The 21,506-nt window shown below is 37.0% G+C and overlaps 1 protein-coding gene across 1 annotated transcript in view; it reads right to left on the reverse strand.

Moving 5' to 3' along the window:
* LOC106874561 (epidermal retinol dehydrogenase 2) overlaps nt 1-21,154 on the reverse strand; it is a 170,442-nt gene extending 149,288 nt beyond the window's left edge. The window contains exons 1-2 of the mRNA XM_089365488.1: nt 21,031-21,154; nt 17,131-17,271 (exon numbers count right to left, since the gene is read on the reverse strand). Of these exons, the coding sequence (XP_089221614.1) occupies nt 17,131-17,271; nt 21,031-21,072 (183 nt within the window). The 5' untranslated portion in view covers nt 21,073-21,154. The remainder of the gene's footprint in view (nt 1-17,130; nt 17,272-21,030) is intronic.
* Nucleotides 21,155-21,506: the final 352 nt, after the last annotated feature.

Genomic DNA, 21,506 nt, shown 5'->3' on the forward strand with positions numbered 1-21,506 from the left:
AGCATGAAAAACCTCATAAGGGAAAAATTTATTAATTATTCCCTTTAAATATATTTATTATATATTAAGGGCATTGCTATACATAAATGCCTTACGTTAAGAGGGACTCTAAAAGTCAAACTACCATATTATGGTGTTTATTATGCTAGTTTGACTTTTAGAGTCCCTCCTATCATGAGGCATTTATGTATAGTAATGCCCTTAATATATATATATATATATATATATATATATATATATATATATATATATATATATATATTGCTACCTGACATCTGATATGCCAGTGCCATCTGATGCCAGTGCCACCTGATGCCAGTGCCGCCTGATGCCAGTGCCATCTGACTGGCCCCTGTGCCAGTGTCACATAAAAAGCACCATTCAGACATGGTCAATGCCAGTGTCACCTGTCTGGCCCCTGTGCTGGTGGCACGTTAAAAGCACCCACTACAATCTCGTAGTGGTTGGCATTAGGAAGGGCATCCAGCTGTAGAAAACTTACCAGTCCTCAGTCAAACTGTCCAACCTATGCCAGCATAGAAAGCGGACATTAAATGGTGATGATGATGATGGTGATAGAGTGGCTGTGCAGTAAGTAGCTTGCTAACTAGCCACATAGTTCCTGGTTCAGTCCCACTGCGTGGCACCTTGGGCAAGTGTCTTCTACTGTATCCTTGAGTCGACTGAAGCCTTGTGATTGGATTTGGTAGACGGAAACTGAGAAAAGCCTGTTGTATATATATATATATATATATATATATATATATATATATGTATGTATGTATGTATGTATGTATGTATGTATGTATGTATGTGTGTGTGTGTGTGTGTGTGTGTGTGTATTCGTGTGTGTGTGTTTATCTTCACAACATCACTTGACAACTGATGCTGGTTTATTTACGTCCCCGTAACACTAGCGGTTCAGCAAGATGGACTGATAGAATAAGTACTAGGCTTACTAAGAATAAGTTCTGGGGTCAATTTGCTTGACTAAAGGCAGTGCTCCAGCATGGCCGCAGTCATATGACTGAAACAAGTAAAAGAATATGTATATATATATATATATATATTACGGAGATGTACTTGCATAGCAAGTGACCTGATCTGAGATCGTGTGCTGGAACGAAAACAATTGCAGCGTGGAAGGTGTTTAAATTAAATAACGGATTTTGTGTGTTATTTTAAATGGCTTACAAACACCTTCCACGCTGCAATTGTATATATATATATATATATATATATATATATATATATATATATATATATATATATATATAATTATATGTATTTCTTCTATCTTAATGAATAAAAATTCTTCTGATAGAATAAATGGGTTAATAGAAACCAATGTAGCAAAGAACACAAAATAACTGTGGTTAGCTCCTGTTTTTAAGGCAGGAACTCCTTGAAATTTTGGGTATTTGAGTATATTTAAGAATTTAAGGATTGGAGAAAACGCATGTTATAACTGCATACTTTATTCCTACATATGTTTCAAAGGATTACAACCTGTGTGATCCATAGGGATCTTTGATATTAAAATTGTAACCTTCTGATCAGGGAAAGCATGGGAATCATCTTAAACGTAAGACATTATGACCGATTATGAAAACAATAGATGGATAAGGTTATGACTTGATTCATTTGAAAAAAACCGTTAGAGAATTGGACGCTGCCGGATAGTGGGTTGGACAACACATACCAATCATGTATGTATATGTATATACAAATCTGTTTATTTGATTAGGTAATAGGCGTAGATGTATAGCTATGTGTATGTGCATGAATATATTTCTATTTATACATGTGTGTATATGTAGATGGATACATGTGTGTATATGGGGACACGCACACATGTGTATATTTGTATATGCGTAGGTACGTATGTGCATATGTATAAATGTGGACGTATGAGTGTGTGTATATATACAGGTGTGTATGTATATGTATATATGTGTGTGTGTGTATATACATGTGTATATATATATGTATACATATGTATATACGGGTGCACATGTGTATGTATGTGTATATGCGCATATATGCATGTATATGTGTGTGTGTGTGTGTATCAGTATGCATGTATATGTGTGTGTCTGTGTATGTATGTATGCATGTACGCTCTTACACATTGATTGGTATGTGTTGTCCAACCCACTATCCGGCAGCGTCCAATTCTCTAACGGTGTTTTTCAAATGAATCAAGTCATAACCTTATCCATCTATTGTTTTCATAATCGGTCATAATGTCTTACGTTTAAGATGATTCCCATGCTTTCCCTGATCAGAAGGTTACAATTTTAATATCAAAGATCCCTATGGATCACACAGGTTGTAATCCTTTGAAACATATGTAGGAATAAAGTATGCAATTATAACATGCGTTTTCTCCAATCCTTAAATTCTTATATATATATATATATATATATATCATCATCATCATCATCATCATCATCGTTTAACGTCCGCTTTCCATGCTAGCATGGGTTGGACGACTTGACTGAGGACTGGTGAAACCGGATGGCAACACCAGGCTCCAATCTAAATTTGGCAGAGTTTCTACAGCTGGATGCCCTTACTAACGCCAACCACTCAGAGAGTGTAGTAGGTGCTTTTACCTGCACGAAGGCCAGTCAGGCGATACTGGCAACGGCCACGCTCGAAATGGTGTCTTTTATGTGCCACCCGCACAAGCCAGTCCAGGGGCACTGGCAACGATCTCGCTCGAAAATCCTACGGAAGCCAGTCAGGCGGTACTGGCAACGGCCACGCTCAAAATGGTGCATCTTATGTGCCACCCGCACAAGAGCTAGTCCAGGGGCACTGGCAACGATCTTACTTGGCTTGCCGGGTCTTCTGATGCACAGCACATTTCCGTATGTATGTATGTATGTATATGTATATATATGTAGTGAAGGTGCATGGCCTGTTGCACTCATGATTGCTAGATCGTGAGTTCACTTCTCAGCAAGGTGGTGCATTGTGTTTTCACAAGGCTCCAATCTCCCTTTCAGTCAAGTGGGAATGTTGACCTATTCACCTGGCCAGCTGGGTGGTGTCATTTGAAGACCAAAATAATACAAAGTGCAGTGTGACCAGTGATGTGGTAACATCTAATAGTCTGGTCAGTCACATGGTCATATATATGTACATATATATCATCATCATCATCATTATCATTATCATCATCATTTAAACATTCATTGTCCATGCTGGCATGGGTTGGATGGTTTGACTGGGCTAGCATGGTGGAAGGCTGTGCCAGACGCCAGTCTGATTTGGCATGGTTTTCTATGGCTGGATGCCCTTCCTAATGCCAACCACTCCGAGAGTGTAATGGGTGCTTATATATATATCCTCATATAATAGTGAGCATAGTGTTTTTATATATTTGTATATACATATACATACATATATATATATATATATATATATATATATATATACACACACATATATATATATAAATGAAACATTCAAACACTGAGATTTGAAGTTGTGTGTATGTATGTATGTCTGTATATATTTAGCAGAGATACTTGGAGTTGCTGGAATACATGGAATTGAAGAATTAGACTTTTCTTTTATATTTTCTCTAATGAACTGGAATACCTATAATTTGAATTTCATCAAAATTGGAGATTAAGAATTTTAATGGGGGTCCTTTCCCTCTTTATACACCTTAACATAAATTCTAATCATAACATATTTATCCCATACTACTCATCTTTATGCCCAGTTTCCAAAATCCAAATCTTATAAAACCCATTCAAAGGTTTTTTCTCCTGATAAATGGAGCACATGGAGCTCTAAAATGTGTGAGTTAAGACCCCTATTAGGGGCGGTGCATCTTAAAGTCAACCAGAGAAGTTGAATTGTTGAGTATCTCTGATTCAGTGATAATAAAAAGACTTAAAGGAGGTCTGCAACCAAATAACTTTACCAAATAACACTTCGCAACTGAATCAGTGGAGGCAAATATGCCTCTCTTTTACTTGACAGTTTATGCACCACATTGCAGAAATCACAGTCTAAGTACATCTCAAAGCAAACTCTTACACTGTTATACAATTGAAATACAAATAATGCTCATCTTGTATCCTTGGGTGACTCTACAGTTTCTAAACTACAATATTATTCATCTTGGCATAGAAAAAATGACTAAATTGCGGGGGTTAAGGGGTCTTACTAATCTCCTAAGAAGTTGAAATTTTAGGAATATTACTTTATTTGTGTCTAATATCTATGGTTAAAATTTCATCAACAGCATAAATATATGAATTTTCTTGGGGGTTAGGGTCTCCTTTATACCCCAATATTTTCAAATATATACTGTATTACATCTGTCCTTATGCATAGAATATAATTTCCAAATTTCATAACAATCCATTCAGTACTTTTGACCTAGTTTTGGTCCATGAAAAATGACTAAAATTTTGGAGATAAGGCCCCCCCCCCCATTAGGGGGTCTTAGAATCCCCATGAAAAGCAGAAACTTTGGGAATACTTCTTGATTTGTATCAATTACCTATGGTTGAAATTTCAACATCAGAAATTTATGAATTTTCATGGGGGGTTTTGCCCCCTTTAAGCGCCCTCAAATTCAAACCAAACATACTGCATCTTACCTGCACTTATGCATTGAATCTAAGTTCCGAATATCATACAGATCCACTCAGTAATTTTGGTCCATGAAAAATGACTAAAATTTGTTGGTTAAGCCCCTATTAGGGGGTCTTAGAATCATCCAAAGAAATGGAAATTTTGGGTATATTTTAAAATTTATTTCTTATACCTTATGGTTCAAATTTCATCAAAATCTGAAGCATATGAATTTTCATGAGGGGTTTGGCCCCCTTTTGACCCCCTTTTTGCTCCCTCAAAATTGTATAAAACATACAGCATCACCCTTCTCCCTAGGCTTGGATTTTGTATTCCAAATTTTATTAGGATCAGTCCAGTAGTTTTCGAGTCTACAAGTAACACACAAATACATGAACAGTCCAAAATCACAGAGTAGGAGTAGGACGGAGTAGGAGAAAGAGTAGTATAGGTGAAGGGAGAGGAGAGAAAACAGTAATTCAGTGAAGGAGAAGTAGTGAGAGTAATAGCCATGACTGAGAGAGAGAGAGAGAGAGAAAGAGTGAGAGAAAGTAATAGCAATGGAGAAAGGAAGAGGTGATAAATGTATAAGGAAGGAAGGGGTGAAACAAAAAATCAGCAGTTCAACTCTGTGTGAGTATATGTGTGTATGTGTGTGCGTGTACAAGGGAAGTATGTAAATGTTTGTATGTGATTATTATGTCCCTTATTTATATATGAAATACTACAATTAGCCATCATTTTTGTCGGCATAGGGTCAGCTAGTAGATATATTATATATATATTTATATATATAAATAATACAGAATGGGACAAGAATGCAAAACATCCAGACAGTTTAGGTGATACAAGCAAGGGACAAAACATCCAGATAGACGATACAAAGAAAACACGGACATGTCATTCAGAGTTTTCTCTCTTCAGGCGAGATCCAGATTATCCTTGCAATTTTGGCTGGTTATTCTCGATATTGCTCCAATCTGGCCAGCCCCAAGGAAAAACTAAGCTAAGAGCATTAGATTCCTTGGAAGAAAGCAGTGAATGTATACAAAAACAAGGATGGAAAAAACGAACAAAGCTACAATAAAAATAATAAAACAGGACGTAACAACAGATGTCTTTCGACTAAGGATGAATTAAATTAAGCTGGCGTGTGTGTAAATAAGGCCCTACGGCAGGGATACAAGATTTCACAGGCACAGGGAGAGATAACGATGTTGCACGCACAACAGCCGGCCAAGAAAGAATGATCACACTTGGCCGAACACCGGTCACGTGGGAAGAAAAGAGAGAGAGGTAGAGGCAGAGGGACAAAAGAATTAGGGAGGGGCAAGGAAAATGACAGGGACACAGTGAAGTAAAAAGTAGAGGGAAATATATATATATATATATATATATATATATATATATATATATATATATGTATATTTATATATATATATATATATATATATATACATACAACCATGAGCATGACTTTATGGTAGAATTTTGTTTCCTAACCACTTGGTTCTTGATTCAATCTCGATCTCACTGTGTGACATCTTGGACAAAAGTCTCCTCTATTCCCTGAGCAAGCCAAAGCAAAGTGAGTGGATTTGGTAGATGGAAACTGAGAAGAAGCCTTTCACATGTGTGTGTGTGTGTGTGTGTGTGCATGAATGTCTCCTTGTCTTGATACTATGTGATGATTGTAAATGAGTGTCACTGTCCTAAAAGCAGTGTCATTCATTTCTAATATCCTGCAAGAACATGCCTGGGTATGGGTGACTATTATCTTGCTTGGAAACAGGTACAGGTTGGTGACAGGAAGGGCATCCAGCTGTTGGAAATTTGTCTTAATAAATTTCTACCCAAGTTGCACAGACACTCCCTTGTTACTCTCCTCACTGGCAAGATCAATTGACCCATGAATGGTCCATTGAAAACCTGTAACCAGTGCAATTTCACACAAGTCAATATATGGATGCAAGTAAATGAATAATGCAAGAGAGAAAGAGAGAAGAAGAGAAAGGAAAGGAGGGGAAAGAAAGAAAGAAGGAAAGAAAGAAAGAAAGAAAGAAAGAAGAAAGAGTGAAAAACAAAGAAGGTTGGAAGGAAAGAAGAATAGAAAGAAAAAAGGAAAGGAAGAAAGAAAAAGAGAGAAGAAAAGAAAGAAGAAAGGAAAAGAAAGGAAAGAAAGAAGAAAAGAAAGAGAAGGAAGGGAAAGAAAAAAGAAAGAAAGAAAGAAAAAAAGAAAGAAAGAAGGAAAGAAAGAAAGAGTGAAAAACAAAGAAGGAAGGAAGGAAAGAAGAATAGAAAGAAAGAAGGAAAGGAAGAAAGAAAATGAGAGAAGAAAAGAAAGAAGAAAGGAAAGAAAAAAGAAAAGAAAGAAAGAAAGAAAGAAAGAAAGAAAGAAAAGAAACAAAAAAGAAAGAAGAAAGGAAGGAAGGAAGGAAGGAAGGAGAGAAGAATAGAAAGAAAGAAGGAAAGGAAAAAAGAAAAAGAGAGAAGAAAAGAAAAGAAGAAAAAAAGAAAGAAGGAAAGAAAGAAGAAAAGAAAGGAAAGGAGGGGGAAAGAAAGAAAGAAAGAAGGAAACAGAGAAGTGTGAAAAACAAAGAAGGAAAGAAAGAAAGGAAGAAAGAAAAAGAAAGAAAAGAAACAAAGGAAAGAAAGAAAGGAAAAAGGAAGGAAGGAAGAAGGAAAAAAGAAAAAGAAGAAAGAAAAAGAAAGAAGGAAGGAAAACTCTGAGTTCGTTAGAGCATCACCTGTCATTTGATTAATTAAACTATTCAGAGGAAAAACGCATCTGTCATTCATGTTTGTCATTACTTAATGAGATCCTGTTTCCCAATTCATAGAAAATTGTTGTTGTTGTGGTTGTTATGGTTGCTGTTGTGGTTGTTGTTGTTGATACTGTTCTTGTTGTTATTGTTGTTGTTGTTGTTATTGTTGTTGTTGGTGTCTTGATTGAGTAGGTCTATGACCAAAGATATTCTAGCGATGACAATTAATAACCGGTCTTTTTTACTTGTTTTCCCTCAGACATTGCGTAATTAAGCTTACATGTTTATACATTACCAAATATGACCTCTCTTTGTTCTGGCCATTAAAACAAAACAAAACAAACAAAAAGCAAGGACTCTAGAGAATAGTTTGAAGAATAGTTTGCTGTTATTTCTAACAGGTCAAGTGATTACGTAACAGGCTCCTTCTATAGACTCTTCATTAATAGATTTCTTCTATAGACTTTCTCTTTTGATGTAGGCTAAAATATGTTTATTTTACAGATGTTAGTATTATTGCTTGTAACAGGGTAACTTGAAGTAGATAAAGCTATAAAGGCAAAAATTCCTTTTGGATAGAAAGAAGTTGGAGGCTGCCTTGTCTTGTTTTTGTTGTGTAGTCAGGAATAAAAGACCAGAGTTCAAGACACTTCATTTTGGTGGAGGGGGGCATACTGTGACAGTTGGGAGAAAGAAGTGTTGTTATCCTCAAACCAGAAACCTAAACTAAAAGCTTACATATAGGTACATGCACCCAAGTACCAGGTGGTGTAAATAAGCCACCCTAGAGCTCCTGACAGGGTATTTATTCTCCAAGGTGGCTTTGCCTGGTGGAATAAACACCACAAGAGACCTTGCCCAATGCTCTAACAATTTTAGCAAACCAACACACAGGATTATTTCAGTGACCCTGAAAGGAAGAAGAGCAAATCTACCCTCAGCAAAATCTGAACTCAGGATGCAGACAGCCAAAACGAATACCACATCTGTATCCGTTTTCATTCAACCTTTGAGATTCCTCTGTTGTCAAAGGAATTATTTTTTGGTTCAAGAGCACAACTACCACAACGTCCTGCCCTTGTTGCAGTCTTGGTGTAGTGTGTGTACCTAATAACCCTGAGAACTATGTCAGTGGTGCACAAGCTCCTTGTATGGTCCCCCATATGGGACAGGTAGAAGGATAGATGCCAGACTTGTAGTGACCACCTCTTCCCAGAAGTAAAAATAGGTTTGCATAGGGCCAACATCCATGAATAGGAATAAAAAAGCAAAGTTGCTGTAGCATTGACGGCAATTCCAAAACGAACAAGACCTTGGAGAGAGGAAGGCCTTCCTTCAAGGAAATGCATGATGCAGTACAGCAAAATCTAGGTGGAAATGGGAATGGATTAGCCACAGTTTATGGAAACCAACATCAGGCATTACATGCCAGGCCCTGATCAGGAACTCATAAAAGAAACAAAAAAGAGGAAAACCTAAAAAAAGCTGGAGGTGGGATATTGATTCAGAGCTGAAAATGCAGAGATCCAACTGGAGAAGAGCAGGAAAGATAGCCCAGAGTTAAGAACAGGGCAGGAAAACCATCAATGGCTTAGGCTCCATAGAGTGGCAAAAGCCTTAAGTAAAGTAATACCACACACATGTTACATAGTTATAGTTATAATTATACTATTAGTAAATTCAAATTACGATGAACGTAAACAAACAAACGAAGTTTGCTTTTAGAAGCGTTGAGATGTCTTAGAAAGTTAAAGAAATGATTTTAAATTCTCAAACGCAGGATAATGCTAATAATATAGTATGAACAGGATAAGCTATCCCTGCGTTTGAGAATTTAAAATCATTTCTTTAACTTTCTAAGACATCTCAACGCTTCTAAAAAGCAAACTTTGTTTGTTTGTTTACGTTCATCGTAATTTGAATTTAACGTATGATAGCATCTCATAAAGCGAGATTTCTATATTGTTAGTAAGGCTAACATCCTTACCTAGGAAGTAACTCAATGTTGCAGAAGAATCGATGACAATTTCAAACCAACAAGACTTGAGAGAGGAAGACCATTCTTTGGGGAAGTATCAGGAAGTTTCTAGACTAGTTCTGTTGCATGTCAACAGATGGCAGTACATGGTTCCATGCACAATGAGAGCTTGCAGTGACCTGCACGAAGAAGTGCACTGAGTGACATCACTGTGTTTACTTCATAAATTGTGAAATTTGTGTTTTCATGATCACATGTTTGCTGTAGTGTGCAATTTTATTATGGACAGGAACAAAGAATCAGCGTGAAATTTCGTGTTATACTTGAGAAGTCTGCTGCAGAGACATTGAACATGTTTTGGCAAGCTTATGGTGATGAGGCAATGGGTTGTATATGCCATGTTTCAAGTGGCATGGGTGCTTCAAAAGTGGAAGAATGTCCCTGGAAGACGATGAGTGATCTGGATGATTTGCTATGAGTGTCACCTCAGGAAATGTGCTATTGTGCATTGAGGATCCCATCCCCCACCCAGGGCCATACCATCAATTAAGAGTTCTGCAGCAATGTTTTGAAGTGTTTGAAGGAGGATATTTGGTAAAAGTGACCAAATCTGTGGAGGGTGAAGAATTGGATTCTTCATGATGACAATGCATCCTTGCCACTGAGCTTTCCTCTCTTGTGAGTTTCTCCTGCAAAACAACATGGTGTCACTTCCACACCTGCTCATTCACCAGATTTAACACCTGTGGACTTCCATCTCTTCCCCAAGATGAAAATGCACCTCAAAGGTCACCGTTTTAATACTGTTGTTGAGATCCAGAGGAGCAAATTGCAGAAGATCTTTGACTAGCTTATGGAAAATGACATCCAGGCCTGATTCCAAAAGTGGCAGGAACTCTGGGACTGGTGTATTGCTGCACAAGGTGACTATTTCGAAGGAGATGATGTTAAAACTTATGTAAATAAGTTATTTTTCATTAAGCATAACTAATCCAGGAACTTTCTGGTACAAAGCAAATGGAGCAGAGAACACTAAAAATTGATGGACACTAATGCAGAGCTGAAAGAACAGGAATCAAACTACAAAGAAAAGGCAGCCCAGAATCGAGAACAACGAAGAAAAGTTGTCAATGGTTTCTATGCTCCATAGGGAGCAAAGGACTTAAATGAATATAAAATGAATTTTGCACACATGCTCTCATGACAGCCAAGCAGCCATCTTGTTTCCATAAAACAATCCCCTCCCAAAGAAAACAACAAAAATAATTAAATAAATAGATTAATAGATCAATAAATAAATAAAATAGTTTCTTTTTCTCTGACATTTCAGAGGTACGTTTCATTGAATGAAATTCTAATGAATAAAAGATTTACTTCTCTGCGATTCTCCCTGCCTACTGAATTCTTTGTGTGTGGAATTATCTTTATCTAAAATGTGCAGTATTAGAAGAACACTTTGGTTGAGTATTAAAAAAAATTAATGAAAAGTAAAAGATTGAACAAACTTAGAAAATATTGTTGTAAAGAAGAAATGAATTTCTTTGAATTATTTTAGCTATTTTGGTGAAATATTTATCTGGTTCTTTATGCATTATTTTATTATTTTCGTTGCATCTTTTGTTACTGTTGATGTTCCTGCTGTTGTTGTTGTTGTTGTTGTTGTTATTAATATTTTTGATTATTTTGACATTTCTGCTAGCTGCAAATAGAGGCATGAAATTTTTTCTCTCTCCACAATTTTTGAAGGAAAAAAAATATTCTCTGTAACAATAACAACAACAATAATAATATATCTGTAAAGGAATTTGACAAACTTAGTAAATATAAGGAGCTGGAAATTGAAATACAAAAGATGTGGGAATTTAAAGTAAAACTGTTGTAAATTCCCTAGGTATGATAAAAATGGGATGTCAGAAACGTTTAGACAACTTCTTAGAAGAACCATATCTCAAAGAAACCCAAAAGATTGAGCTGACAAGTACTGCCTACATCCTCTGAAAAAAAACCTATCAATTTAAATGTTTGTGTTGTATTATATGAATGTATTTCTGTTCTGTCCTCACCACTAACCTTATTAACCTTCACTTGCCCTAAGATGCTCTGTGTGTCCCAGCAAGAGATTGCATCAAACATGCAGGTTAAAAGAATAATATGGCACCTGTGCCCAGCATCGCCTTCCTGGCACTTGTGCCAGATGGCACGTGTAAAGACATTTGAGCGAGATCGTTGCCAGTGCCGCCAAACTGACTCCTGTGCAGGTGGCACGTAAAATACACTATTTTGAGCGTGGCTGGTGCCAGTACCACCTGACTGGCCTTGGTGCCGGTGGCATGTAAAAGCACCCACTACACTCTCGGAGTGGTTGGCATTAGGAAGGGCATCCAGCTGTAGAAACTCTGCCAAATCAGATTGGAGCCTGGTGTAGCCATCTGGTTTCACCAGTCCTCAGTCAAATCGTCCAACCCATGCTAGCATGGAAAGCGGACGTTAAACGATGATGATGATGAATAATGCTTGGTTGAAAAAGGGAAATTAAAATAAGAAACAGAAAGATTTATTATAGCAGTTCAAGATTAAGTGTTAAAAACAAACATCTTGAGAAAGTATGTGCGTGGGGAGAAGGTATCAGTAAAATGCAGAGTGTATGGAATTTGGGATGAAAGAATGGCACACATTGTTGCAGAATGTGCCAAGTTGGCTCAGAGAGAATACAAGAAATGGCCAAGTTGTGAAAGTTTTGTGCTGGAAGCTTTGTCAGAAATGGGGATTTGAGGTTGGAAGTACTTGGTATGATTATCAGGTTGAAAGAGTGTTTGAGTTGGAGAAATGCAAAGTTTTATGGGATCTCCCTATTCAAACAGAAGATAGAAAATAATAGACAAGGTATAAAAATAATAGACAATAGCTGTGTGATAGGTAGCTTGCTTACGAACCACATGGTTCTGGGTTCAGTCCCACTGCGTGGCACCTTGGGCTAATGTCTTCTACTATAGCCTTGGGCCAATCAAAGCCTGGTGAGTGGATTTGGTAGACGGAAACTGAATGAAGCCCGTTGTATATATGTATATATATATGTATATGTATGTGTGCGTCTGTGTTTGTCCCCCCAACATTGCTTGACAACCGATGCTGGTGTTTACGTCCCCGTAACTTAGCGGTTCGGCAAAAGAGACCAATAGAATAAGCACTAGGCTTACAAAGAATAAGTCCTGGGGTCGATTTGCTCGACTAAAGGTGATGCTCCAACATGGCCGCAGTTAAATGACTGAAACAAGTAAAAGAGTAAATAAAGAGAAAAAGAGTAATGAAAAGTGAAATTGCTTACTAATTGATCCAGCATGACCGTTTGATTGCAGGATTGTAAAGAAAGAAGATGGAAAATTAAAAAAATTGGTGGCATGTAAAAAAAATCAACCTTTGAATGTTGGGCCTCATGGAGCAAAGTAGCTGAGTTCCTTTCAAGCACTGGGCCTCATGGAGGCAAAGTGGTTGAGTTCCATTTGAGTGTTGGGACTCAAGGAGGTGAAGTGGCTGAGTTCCTTTCAAATGGGCCTCATGGAGGTGAGGTGGCAGAGTTCTTTTCAAGCGTTGGGCCACATGGAAGCAGTGACCAAAATCTTTGGCATTATGTTGTGCTTGAGAAGAAGACCCATAATGCTGCGCAAAATTGCAGTCATGGCAGATACTAGTGTCACGCAAATGGCAGCTGTACTGGTGACACATAAAAGCACCCATTACACTCTTGGAGTGGTTGGCATTAGGAAGGGCATATGACCATAGAAACCATGCCAAATCAGACTGGATCCTGGTGCAGCCTTCCAGTGTGTCAGTTCAGTCAAACTGTCCAACTCATGCCAGCATGGACAATGGACGTTAAATGATGATGATGATGATGATAAATCTATTAAAATTTGAAATTTGAAAACTGTAAAGGTTATGCCTGTGATAATTAGGGACTGAGTAATAATGTAGACAAATGGTTGAAGGTGATTGGAATAGAATGTCCTGTAGAGCTTCTACAGAAAGTTTACCTCTTAGGAACAGGAAAGATTGTCAGAAGGGTTTTGAGCTTTTGAAAGATAATTGAAAGCTTGTGGATATTTAAGATTAAAGCTAACAACCCACTACCTACATAAATTCTATCAGGAATAAGGCCAAACTTGAGTCAAGTCAAAGAATGATAATAATAATAATAATGCATCCATTACTAACAATTCTATTTTTTAATAATCCTGCTGGCTATTTGTAATATCAGTTGCTGAAAAGGTACTGGAATTCTATACAATGGCAGCAAGATTTGGCTGGGATGCAGTCACCAGATGCCTATCACTGAAGAAGTCCAGTAGGCTGAAATCATGACGTGTTCTGGCAGTTCTAGTGCTCATAAGAAACAATTTTTGTCTGCTACAATTTAAAGATATATATATATGTATATGAATTTAAATACACAACTGAAAGAGCTTCTAATAGTTTCATGTTATTATAATATTTGGACAGGTATATTTATAAAATATGCCATGTATCTTAAAGTAATCTTTCAGGCATTGTTTATGCAATATATATATATATATATATATATAGTTATTAATATTTCTAAGTCTCTCTAAAGGAGACTACGACAGCGGTACAGGAAATTAATAGTTATCGCCAAGCCAACATGGCAGTCCCAAAATTAGGACGAAAGCTGCCGTGAATTAGCTCCAAGAAGCCATCGCCTCTAGCTAGCTATGTGACACACGAAACCTGTGTCCTTTATAACCTTCGAACAGGGGAGGTCAGCAGTGTCCCCCTGCTGGTTTGGCATCTGCAGACTAGTTTCAGGGTGTTGCCCCTTGTCAATGCAGAGCAGCCAAGCCCTAGCCAGGCGGCGCTGCTGACTATCTGTTCGAAAGTTATTTATCTAATTTCAGTGGAATCTATCCACTGGTTTTCAGAAATAGAGTTATTAATATTTCTAAGTCTCTCTAAAGGAGACTACGACAGCGGTACTGGAAATTAATAGTTATCGCCAAGCCAACATGGCAGTCCCAAAATTAGGACGAAAGCTGCCGTGAATTAGCTCCAAGAAGCCATCGCCTCTAGCTAGCTATGTAGTCTGCAGATGCCAAACCAGCAGGGGGACACTGCTGACCTCCCCTGTTCGAAGGTTATAAAGGACACAGGTTTCGTGTGTCACATAGCTAGCTAGAGGCGATGGCTTCTTGGAGCTAATTCACGGCAGCTTTCGTCCTAATTTTGGGACTGCCATGTTGGCTTGGCGATATATATATATATATATATATATATATATATATATATATATATATATATATATATATATATATATATACAATTGCAGCGTGGAAGGTGTTTATAAGCCATTTAAAATAACACACAAAATCCGTTAGATTCACTTCAACATTTAAATTTAATTTGTCAAAATATTTTCGTCGCTTTGAGACCGCGACCTGTTCACTGACAAAATTCTGTGCTGCATCTGAGAAAGTAATAGTTAGTTCATGATATATATGTACATGTGTATGTATGTATGTATGTATGTGCGTGTACATATGATTGTGTATACTTGTTTATATATGATTGTGTATACTTGTTTATATATGTATAAGTAAAGTTATATATATGTACATATATGTATCTAAGACGTTGTATCAATTCACCGTTAGACGATGGTGAGAGAGGCAAACGCACACATACACATATGTGTGTGTGTGTTTACATATGCGTATATGCATATGTATATATGTGCGTATATACAACCTTCAACAAAGTAACTGTCGTGTATACAACTTGAACTGACGCACATATCAGTACATAAACATACATTCACATGTACATACATATGCACACACACACACACACACACAAACACGTCTACACACTTACCCTATTACTCACGTACATCCATAAGTACATACGTGCATACTCACATACATACATATATACATATATACATACATGTGTATAGGCATGCACACATGCATACGCATGTACACAGATGCATACGCGCACACATGTACACGCACATACATACATACATACATACATACATACATACATACATACACATGTACATATATATCATGAACTAACTATTACTTTCTCAGATGCAGCACAGAATTTTGTCAGTGAACAGGTCGCGGTCTCAAAGCGACGAAAATATTTTGACAAATTAAATTTAAATGTTGAAGTGAATCTAACGGATTTTGTGTGTTATTTTAAATGGCTTATAAACACCTTCCACGCTGCAATTGTTTTCGTTCCAGCACACGATCTCAGATCAGGTCACTTGCTATGCAAGTACATCTCCGTAATATATATATATATATATATATATATATATATTTATATAATACAAATAATAAATGAGTATATGCATATATACGTACATATAAAATATATGTATATTTTAAAAACAAGGATGCTGGACAGTTATTAAAATATATACAGCAGATAAACAGAGCCTAAAGTTCAAGTACTATAAAAGCATGAAACTATTTGTAGCTTTTACAGTTGTGTATTTAAATTGATGTTTATCTCTCACTGGATGGAGTACATTTTTTCCGATGATTTTACCTCTATTGGATCTTTAAACCACACACGCACACACACATACACACACACACACACACACACACACACACACACACACACACACACACACACACACTTATGTCTCTGCTTTTATGCACCATGCACCACCTACATGAGTGGGCCTCTCAAAAATAAATAACAGTATTTGGCATTCAAATAAGACATTCGTGGTAAGTTGGATATAAAAACTATTATGACTTGAAAGAAATGAAACAAATATGCCCCTACACTGAACTGATATCATCTACACCCAGCTCATTCCCTATCTCATAATCATCCATCACATTAATTCCACTCAGTACACTCACCTACACATCCACCTTCCCCCTCTTCCATCCTATTCTGTCCCATATTCATCTTGTACCTGGACCTTGCATATCTTTCCCTCTTTCTCTCTCTCCCTCTCCAAGTGGGCAAGCCATGTATTCACCTCTTTAGAAAGACACCTGCTCCTCTTTAAAAAAGAGATACTCCACTAGATGTATTGAGCTCTCCTTGGCATGTTGTTCTCATTTGTTGCATGTGGGTACACTGATGGTGGATAAAATGATTTTGGAGTTGTAACCTGCAAATGGGACTACCTATAGTTGACAGTGAATATATAACATAAATTAGAATCATGACAAATAGAGAATAAAAGAATTGTCTTAAACACACACACACACACACACACACACACACACACACACACACACACACACACACACACACACACACACACACACACACACACATACATAGCTTGAGTGCTAAATTCACACATTTTTTATTCTCTCTCTGTTCATTTTCTCTTATTCCTTTCTGCTGAAGAGCATAGGCTCGAAACATAAAAGACTTTTTCACTTTCTCAAGTATCAAACTAATACACCTGCTTGTTGTTCATACACCTATCTTCATCTTTTGTTTTTCTGTAAAATTTCATATACAGATAGATAGATAGATAAAGAGAGAGGGGAGAGGCAGTGAGACAGAGAAAGAGGGAGAAGAAGCAGAAAGAGAGAGAAAGAGAGAGAGAGAGAGTACTGCAGATAATGTAGTTCCTGATATACAAGAAAGATAAGCTGGTCATGGCTGGAATGCCCTTTAAATATTGGTCTGCTCAATCAGCGTTGATCTGAGATTTAAACAAAACCAAGAGTAAAGAATAAAAATAAAAATTTAACCAAAAGAAAATGAAATCTTAAGATTACTCACTCTGAAATGTGCCAAAACATTAACTTTGAAAGACATTTCAATATCTTCCACTGCAAGTTCCAAGACTTTCCCTCCATACATCACTCCAGCATTGTTTACCAGAATACTAACAGGACCATATCTCTCTTGACATATACTTGCCTATAAAAAAAAAAAAAAGGAAGAAAATTACCAGCAGCAGATGACTGAAATTCTCTTCCATTCAATGAGTTTTGGTAATAATGAAATGCAGTTCCATTTAGAATGGATTAACCTCAGTTATCAGCAAGATTTTTAACTCCTAGGATGAAATAGAAACACAACATGCTAAGTCCTAGAACAGACACATTAAAAATAGGACTGCATCTCAACTGATATATATATATATATATATATATATATATATATATATATATATATACTAACACAAGCACACACACACACATGTACACAAAGAGAGAGAGAGAGAGAGAGAGAAATATAGATGAATAAATACACAAACATTTTGATCATCATCTTTTAACATCTGTGTATATATATATATATGTTTGTATGTAAGTATATCTAACTTTCTGTCTATCTCTCTGTCTGTCTATCAATCTGTTTATCTGTTTATCTATCTATCTATATCTATCTATATCTATCTATCTATCTATCTATCTATCTATCTATCTATCTATCTATCTATCTATCTATCTATCTATCTATCTATTTGTCAATAAATAGTCTTGTGAGCTATGCAGCAGCCTCATTGGTGGTGGTGCCATGAAACCTGCCCCCCTACTCTGTAAAATAGTTGATGTTACCACTGCGACAGTAGCAGCAGTTTGAGGTTTGTGGAGATTTTGGTCTCACCAAACCTCAGGATACCATTCTTACCAACAGAACTCTCCCATTCCTGCTAAAAGGAAGGCAAAAAGTATAAGTAATGTTATTATTGCTAGCTGCCAGAATTGTCTGAGTTGGACAAAATGCTTGGCAGCATCTCTTCCAGCACTTTTACATTCAGTGTTCAAATTCTACCAAAGTTGAGACTTTATCCTTCATCCTATCAAGGTCATTCTTTACTTGAAAGCAGGCAACAACAAATTACCAAAGGTTTCAAGTAGTTCCTTCTCCTGTGACTCAAAGAGACAATACTTTCCATAGAATGTGAGCTGTACCCAACAATACTGTCTTCTGGATCACTTCAAGCCTGACAACAGCTCCAATATTCTTAATATGTTTTTCAAAGCCCTTGGAAACTATTTCTAATGCTCCAATTACCACCGATATCACCATAACTTTCCTATCTCGTCCCACAGTGGCTGGTATTTCTCAATCTTTTCTGTTTCCTAACATTTTACCCTCGAATTGCCTGGTATTGCAACATCTATTATCTTTACTTCTTTTTCATCTTTATGGATGAGCACGATATCTGGTCGTCTCACCTCTATGACTTGGTCGCACTGCATGTTAAAATCCCAGAGTATTTTGTAATGTTCGTTTTCCATTACTCCCTTTGGCTTGTCTTCATACCATTGTTCGGCTCTCCCGATGTTTGCTTTACCACACAACAGCCAGTGGACATATCTGGCCACATTGTCGTGTCTCCTTTTGTATTTGCGTTGTGTGAGCTTACAACACTCACTAACAATATGGCTTATACTTTCTCCCTTCTCAGAGCACATCCTATGCTGTTGCGAATCAGTGCTTTTATAAATGTGACATTTGGAGTAGTTTGTTCTGAGAACTTGTTCTTGAGCATAGCACAAGGGACCACTGCCTCAGCAGTCCCTTTTAAGTCTTCTTTCTGCAGCCATTGCCAGGTTCTATTCCAATCAATCTCATCTTTATTCTTCAAGAACTGACTGTGCATTCATTTTCTTGTCCTGCCAAATTTTCTTCATCTGCTCTCTCTGGTCATTCTTAAATTGTGTTAGATCTATGGCTTCGTTCACTTTTAAGGCAGTAAGCTGTCAGAATCGTTAGCATATCAGGCAAATGCTTAGTGGCATTTCATTTATCTTCACCTTCTGAGTTCAAACTCTGATGAGTTCAACCCTAAACTGGCCACCTCCAGCTCTAATATTCTACTTATCTTATATTCAAACTGCCTATATCTGGCCTCTTACACCTACCCTACAATGTTATTCTGAAAATAAACTATCACATCATCAAAATCTCAAAGCCACAAGATAATGCCTTTCATCCTTTCAGGATCAATAAAATATGTACCAGTTAAACACTGGGGTTGATGTAATCGACTGGTCCCTTCCCACAAAATTTCAGGCCTTGTGCCTTTAGTAGAAATGATTATTATTATTATCATTATTATAATTGAGCGAGGGAGCAGTGCATGCCATCAAAGGGACACTGGGATAAAATATACGAAGCCCATTATACCCATCATGACTACCCGTCTGATAAGGGTACACCAGGCACATGCATCACAACCATATGTGTGTGGCATGGTGATCTCATATCAAGTTAAACAGTGCATGACCTTGCAGATGGGGCCCAGTTAGAATTTTCTTCAGGTCGAGTAGCCCATCCTGCTCAAAAGGTCTCTGAATAAGGTTTGTTTAAGGATGTTGCGCAAAACACCCATGTTTCCAAAGGTGAATTATTCAAACTCCAAAGAATTCCTCTCAACACATGACTATGATGCTCCTCCACTACTTCTGCTCATGATCAGAGATGCACATATCGTCAGCCACCAAGGGACATGCTCAACTGGTTAAGGTCAAACAACTGACAAGCAAATCTGTGGTATTACTCTTTTACTTGTTTCAGTCTTTTGACTGTGACCATGCTGGAGCACTGCCTTTAGTCGAGCAAATCGACCCCAGAACTTATTCGTTGGAAGCCTAGTACTTATTCTATTGGTCTCTTTTGCCAAACTGGTAAGTTACGGGGACGTAAGCACACCAGCATTGGATGTCAAGCAATGCTGGGGGGACAAACACAGACACACAAACATATACACACACATACATATATATATATATATATATATATATATATATATATATATATATACATATATACGATGGGTTTCTTTCAGTTTCCATCTACCAAATCCACTCACAAGGCTTTGGTTGGCCCGAGGCTATAGTAGAAGACACTTGCCCAAGGTGCCACGCAGTGGGACTGAACCTGGAACCATGTGGTTGGTAAGCAAGCCACTTACCACACAGCCACTCCTACGCCTATAATGAGCAGAATATTTGTTGTAGCCCATCTTTTATACAAATATTATTGTTGTTGTTAGTTGTTATTATTATCATCATGAATATTATTATTATTATTCAAGGTCTCATCAACTTTTTCAAGTTCCACTTGAAAAGGAAGATGAGAGTAGAGAGGGAAGTGCTGTCTCATAGCAAATTCGTTGAAAGATGGGTGACTGTTGGAAGAATGGCCAGTATAAACGGACCAATTCTGAGAATACACTTGTAAAAAAAAAAAAAAAAAGGAAAAAAAAAAGGTAATGTAAAAGGAGAAAGGGCTCTATACCCCTTTCTTATTTTTTCTGACCAGGCTCCCGTGGTTTTATGGGTTTTTCCACGTGTAACCTTTCCTTTTTCGAAGCGCCTCCCCCTTTGGGAGTTCTACTTATTTATTTATCTATTTATTTATCTATTTATTTATTATATCCTTCTCTGTTTTCTTCCTCTGTTTAGACCAACTTTCCTACCTTTTCGGACAAAACCTTTTGCAACCTTCGTCCTGTCTTTGTCTTATATGTTTTTAATTGATATTAGCCCTTGTGGCCAATAAAACGAACTAATTATTATTATTATTATTATTATTAATAGTATTATTTTTATTATTATTATTATTATTATTATTATTATTATTATTATTATTATTAGTAGTAGTAGTAGTAGTATAAGTAGTAGTAGCAGTAGAAGTACTGTTGTGAAAATTTTGCCATACCTGTTGGTCAATATTTTCTTTGTTGCTAACATCACACTGCATATAAACACAAGGGACTCCCAGTGCACACACATCTGCACAAGTCTGGGAGAGGGATTCTAGATGACGGCCCCACAGTATTATCTGTTTCAGAAATAAAAGGAAAGAAGAAAAAGAAATGCAACAACAGCAAGAAACCAACAAATAACAACAACAACAACATTAATGACAATGATAGCAAGAGATTTGGCTGTTATTTCTAACAGGTCATTTTTATTTGTTAGATATAACAGCCAAATCTTTTTTTAATAACATCTTACTGTCTAAAAAAAGAAAGGGAATTAGAGAAAAAACAGCAGAATGGTAAACAATAAACAGCGAAAGGCATGTATTGTATCTAAAAGATGAAATGGATGGTCATGATTGGAATGCTTTTGATTGATCCAAAGCCTGTTTGGTGAAGGCTGACCCAAGGACTGACCACAACAACTTCAGAC

The sequence above is a fragment of the Octopus bimaculoides genome, chromosome Z (assembly GCF_046866305.1).
Source record: "Octopus bimaculoides isolate indiv1 chromosome Z, ASM4686630v1, whole genome shotgun sequence".
Lineage (NCBI taxonomy): Eukaryota > Metazoa > Mollusca > Cephalopoda > Octopoda > Octopodidae > Octopus > Octopus bimaculoides.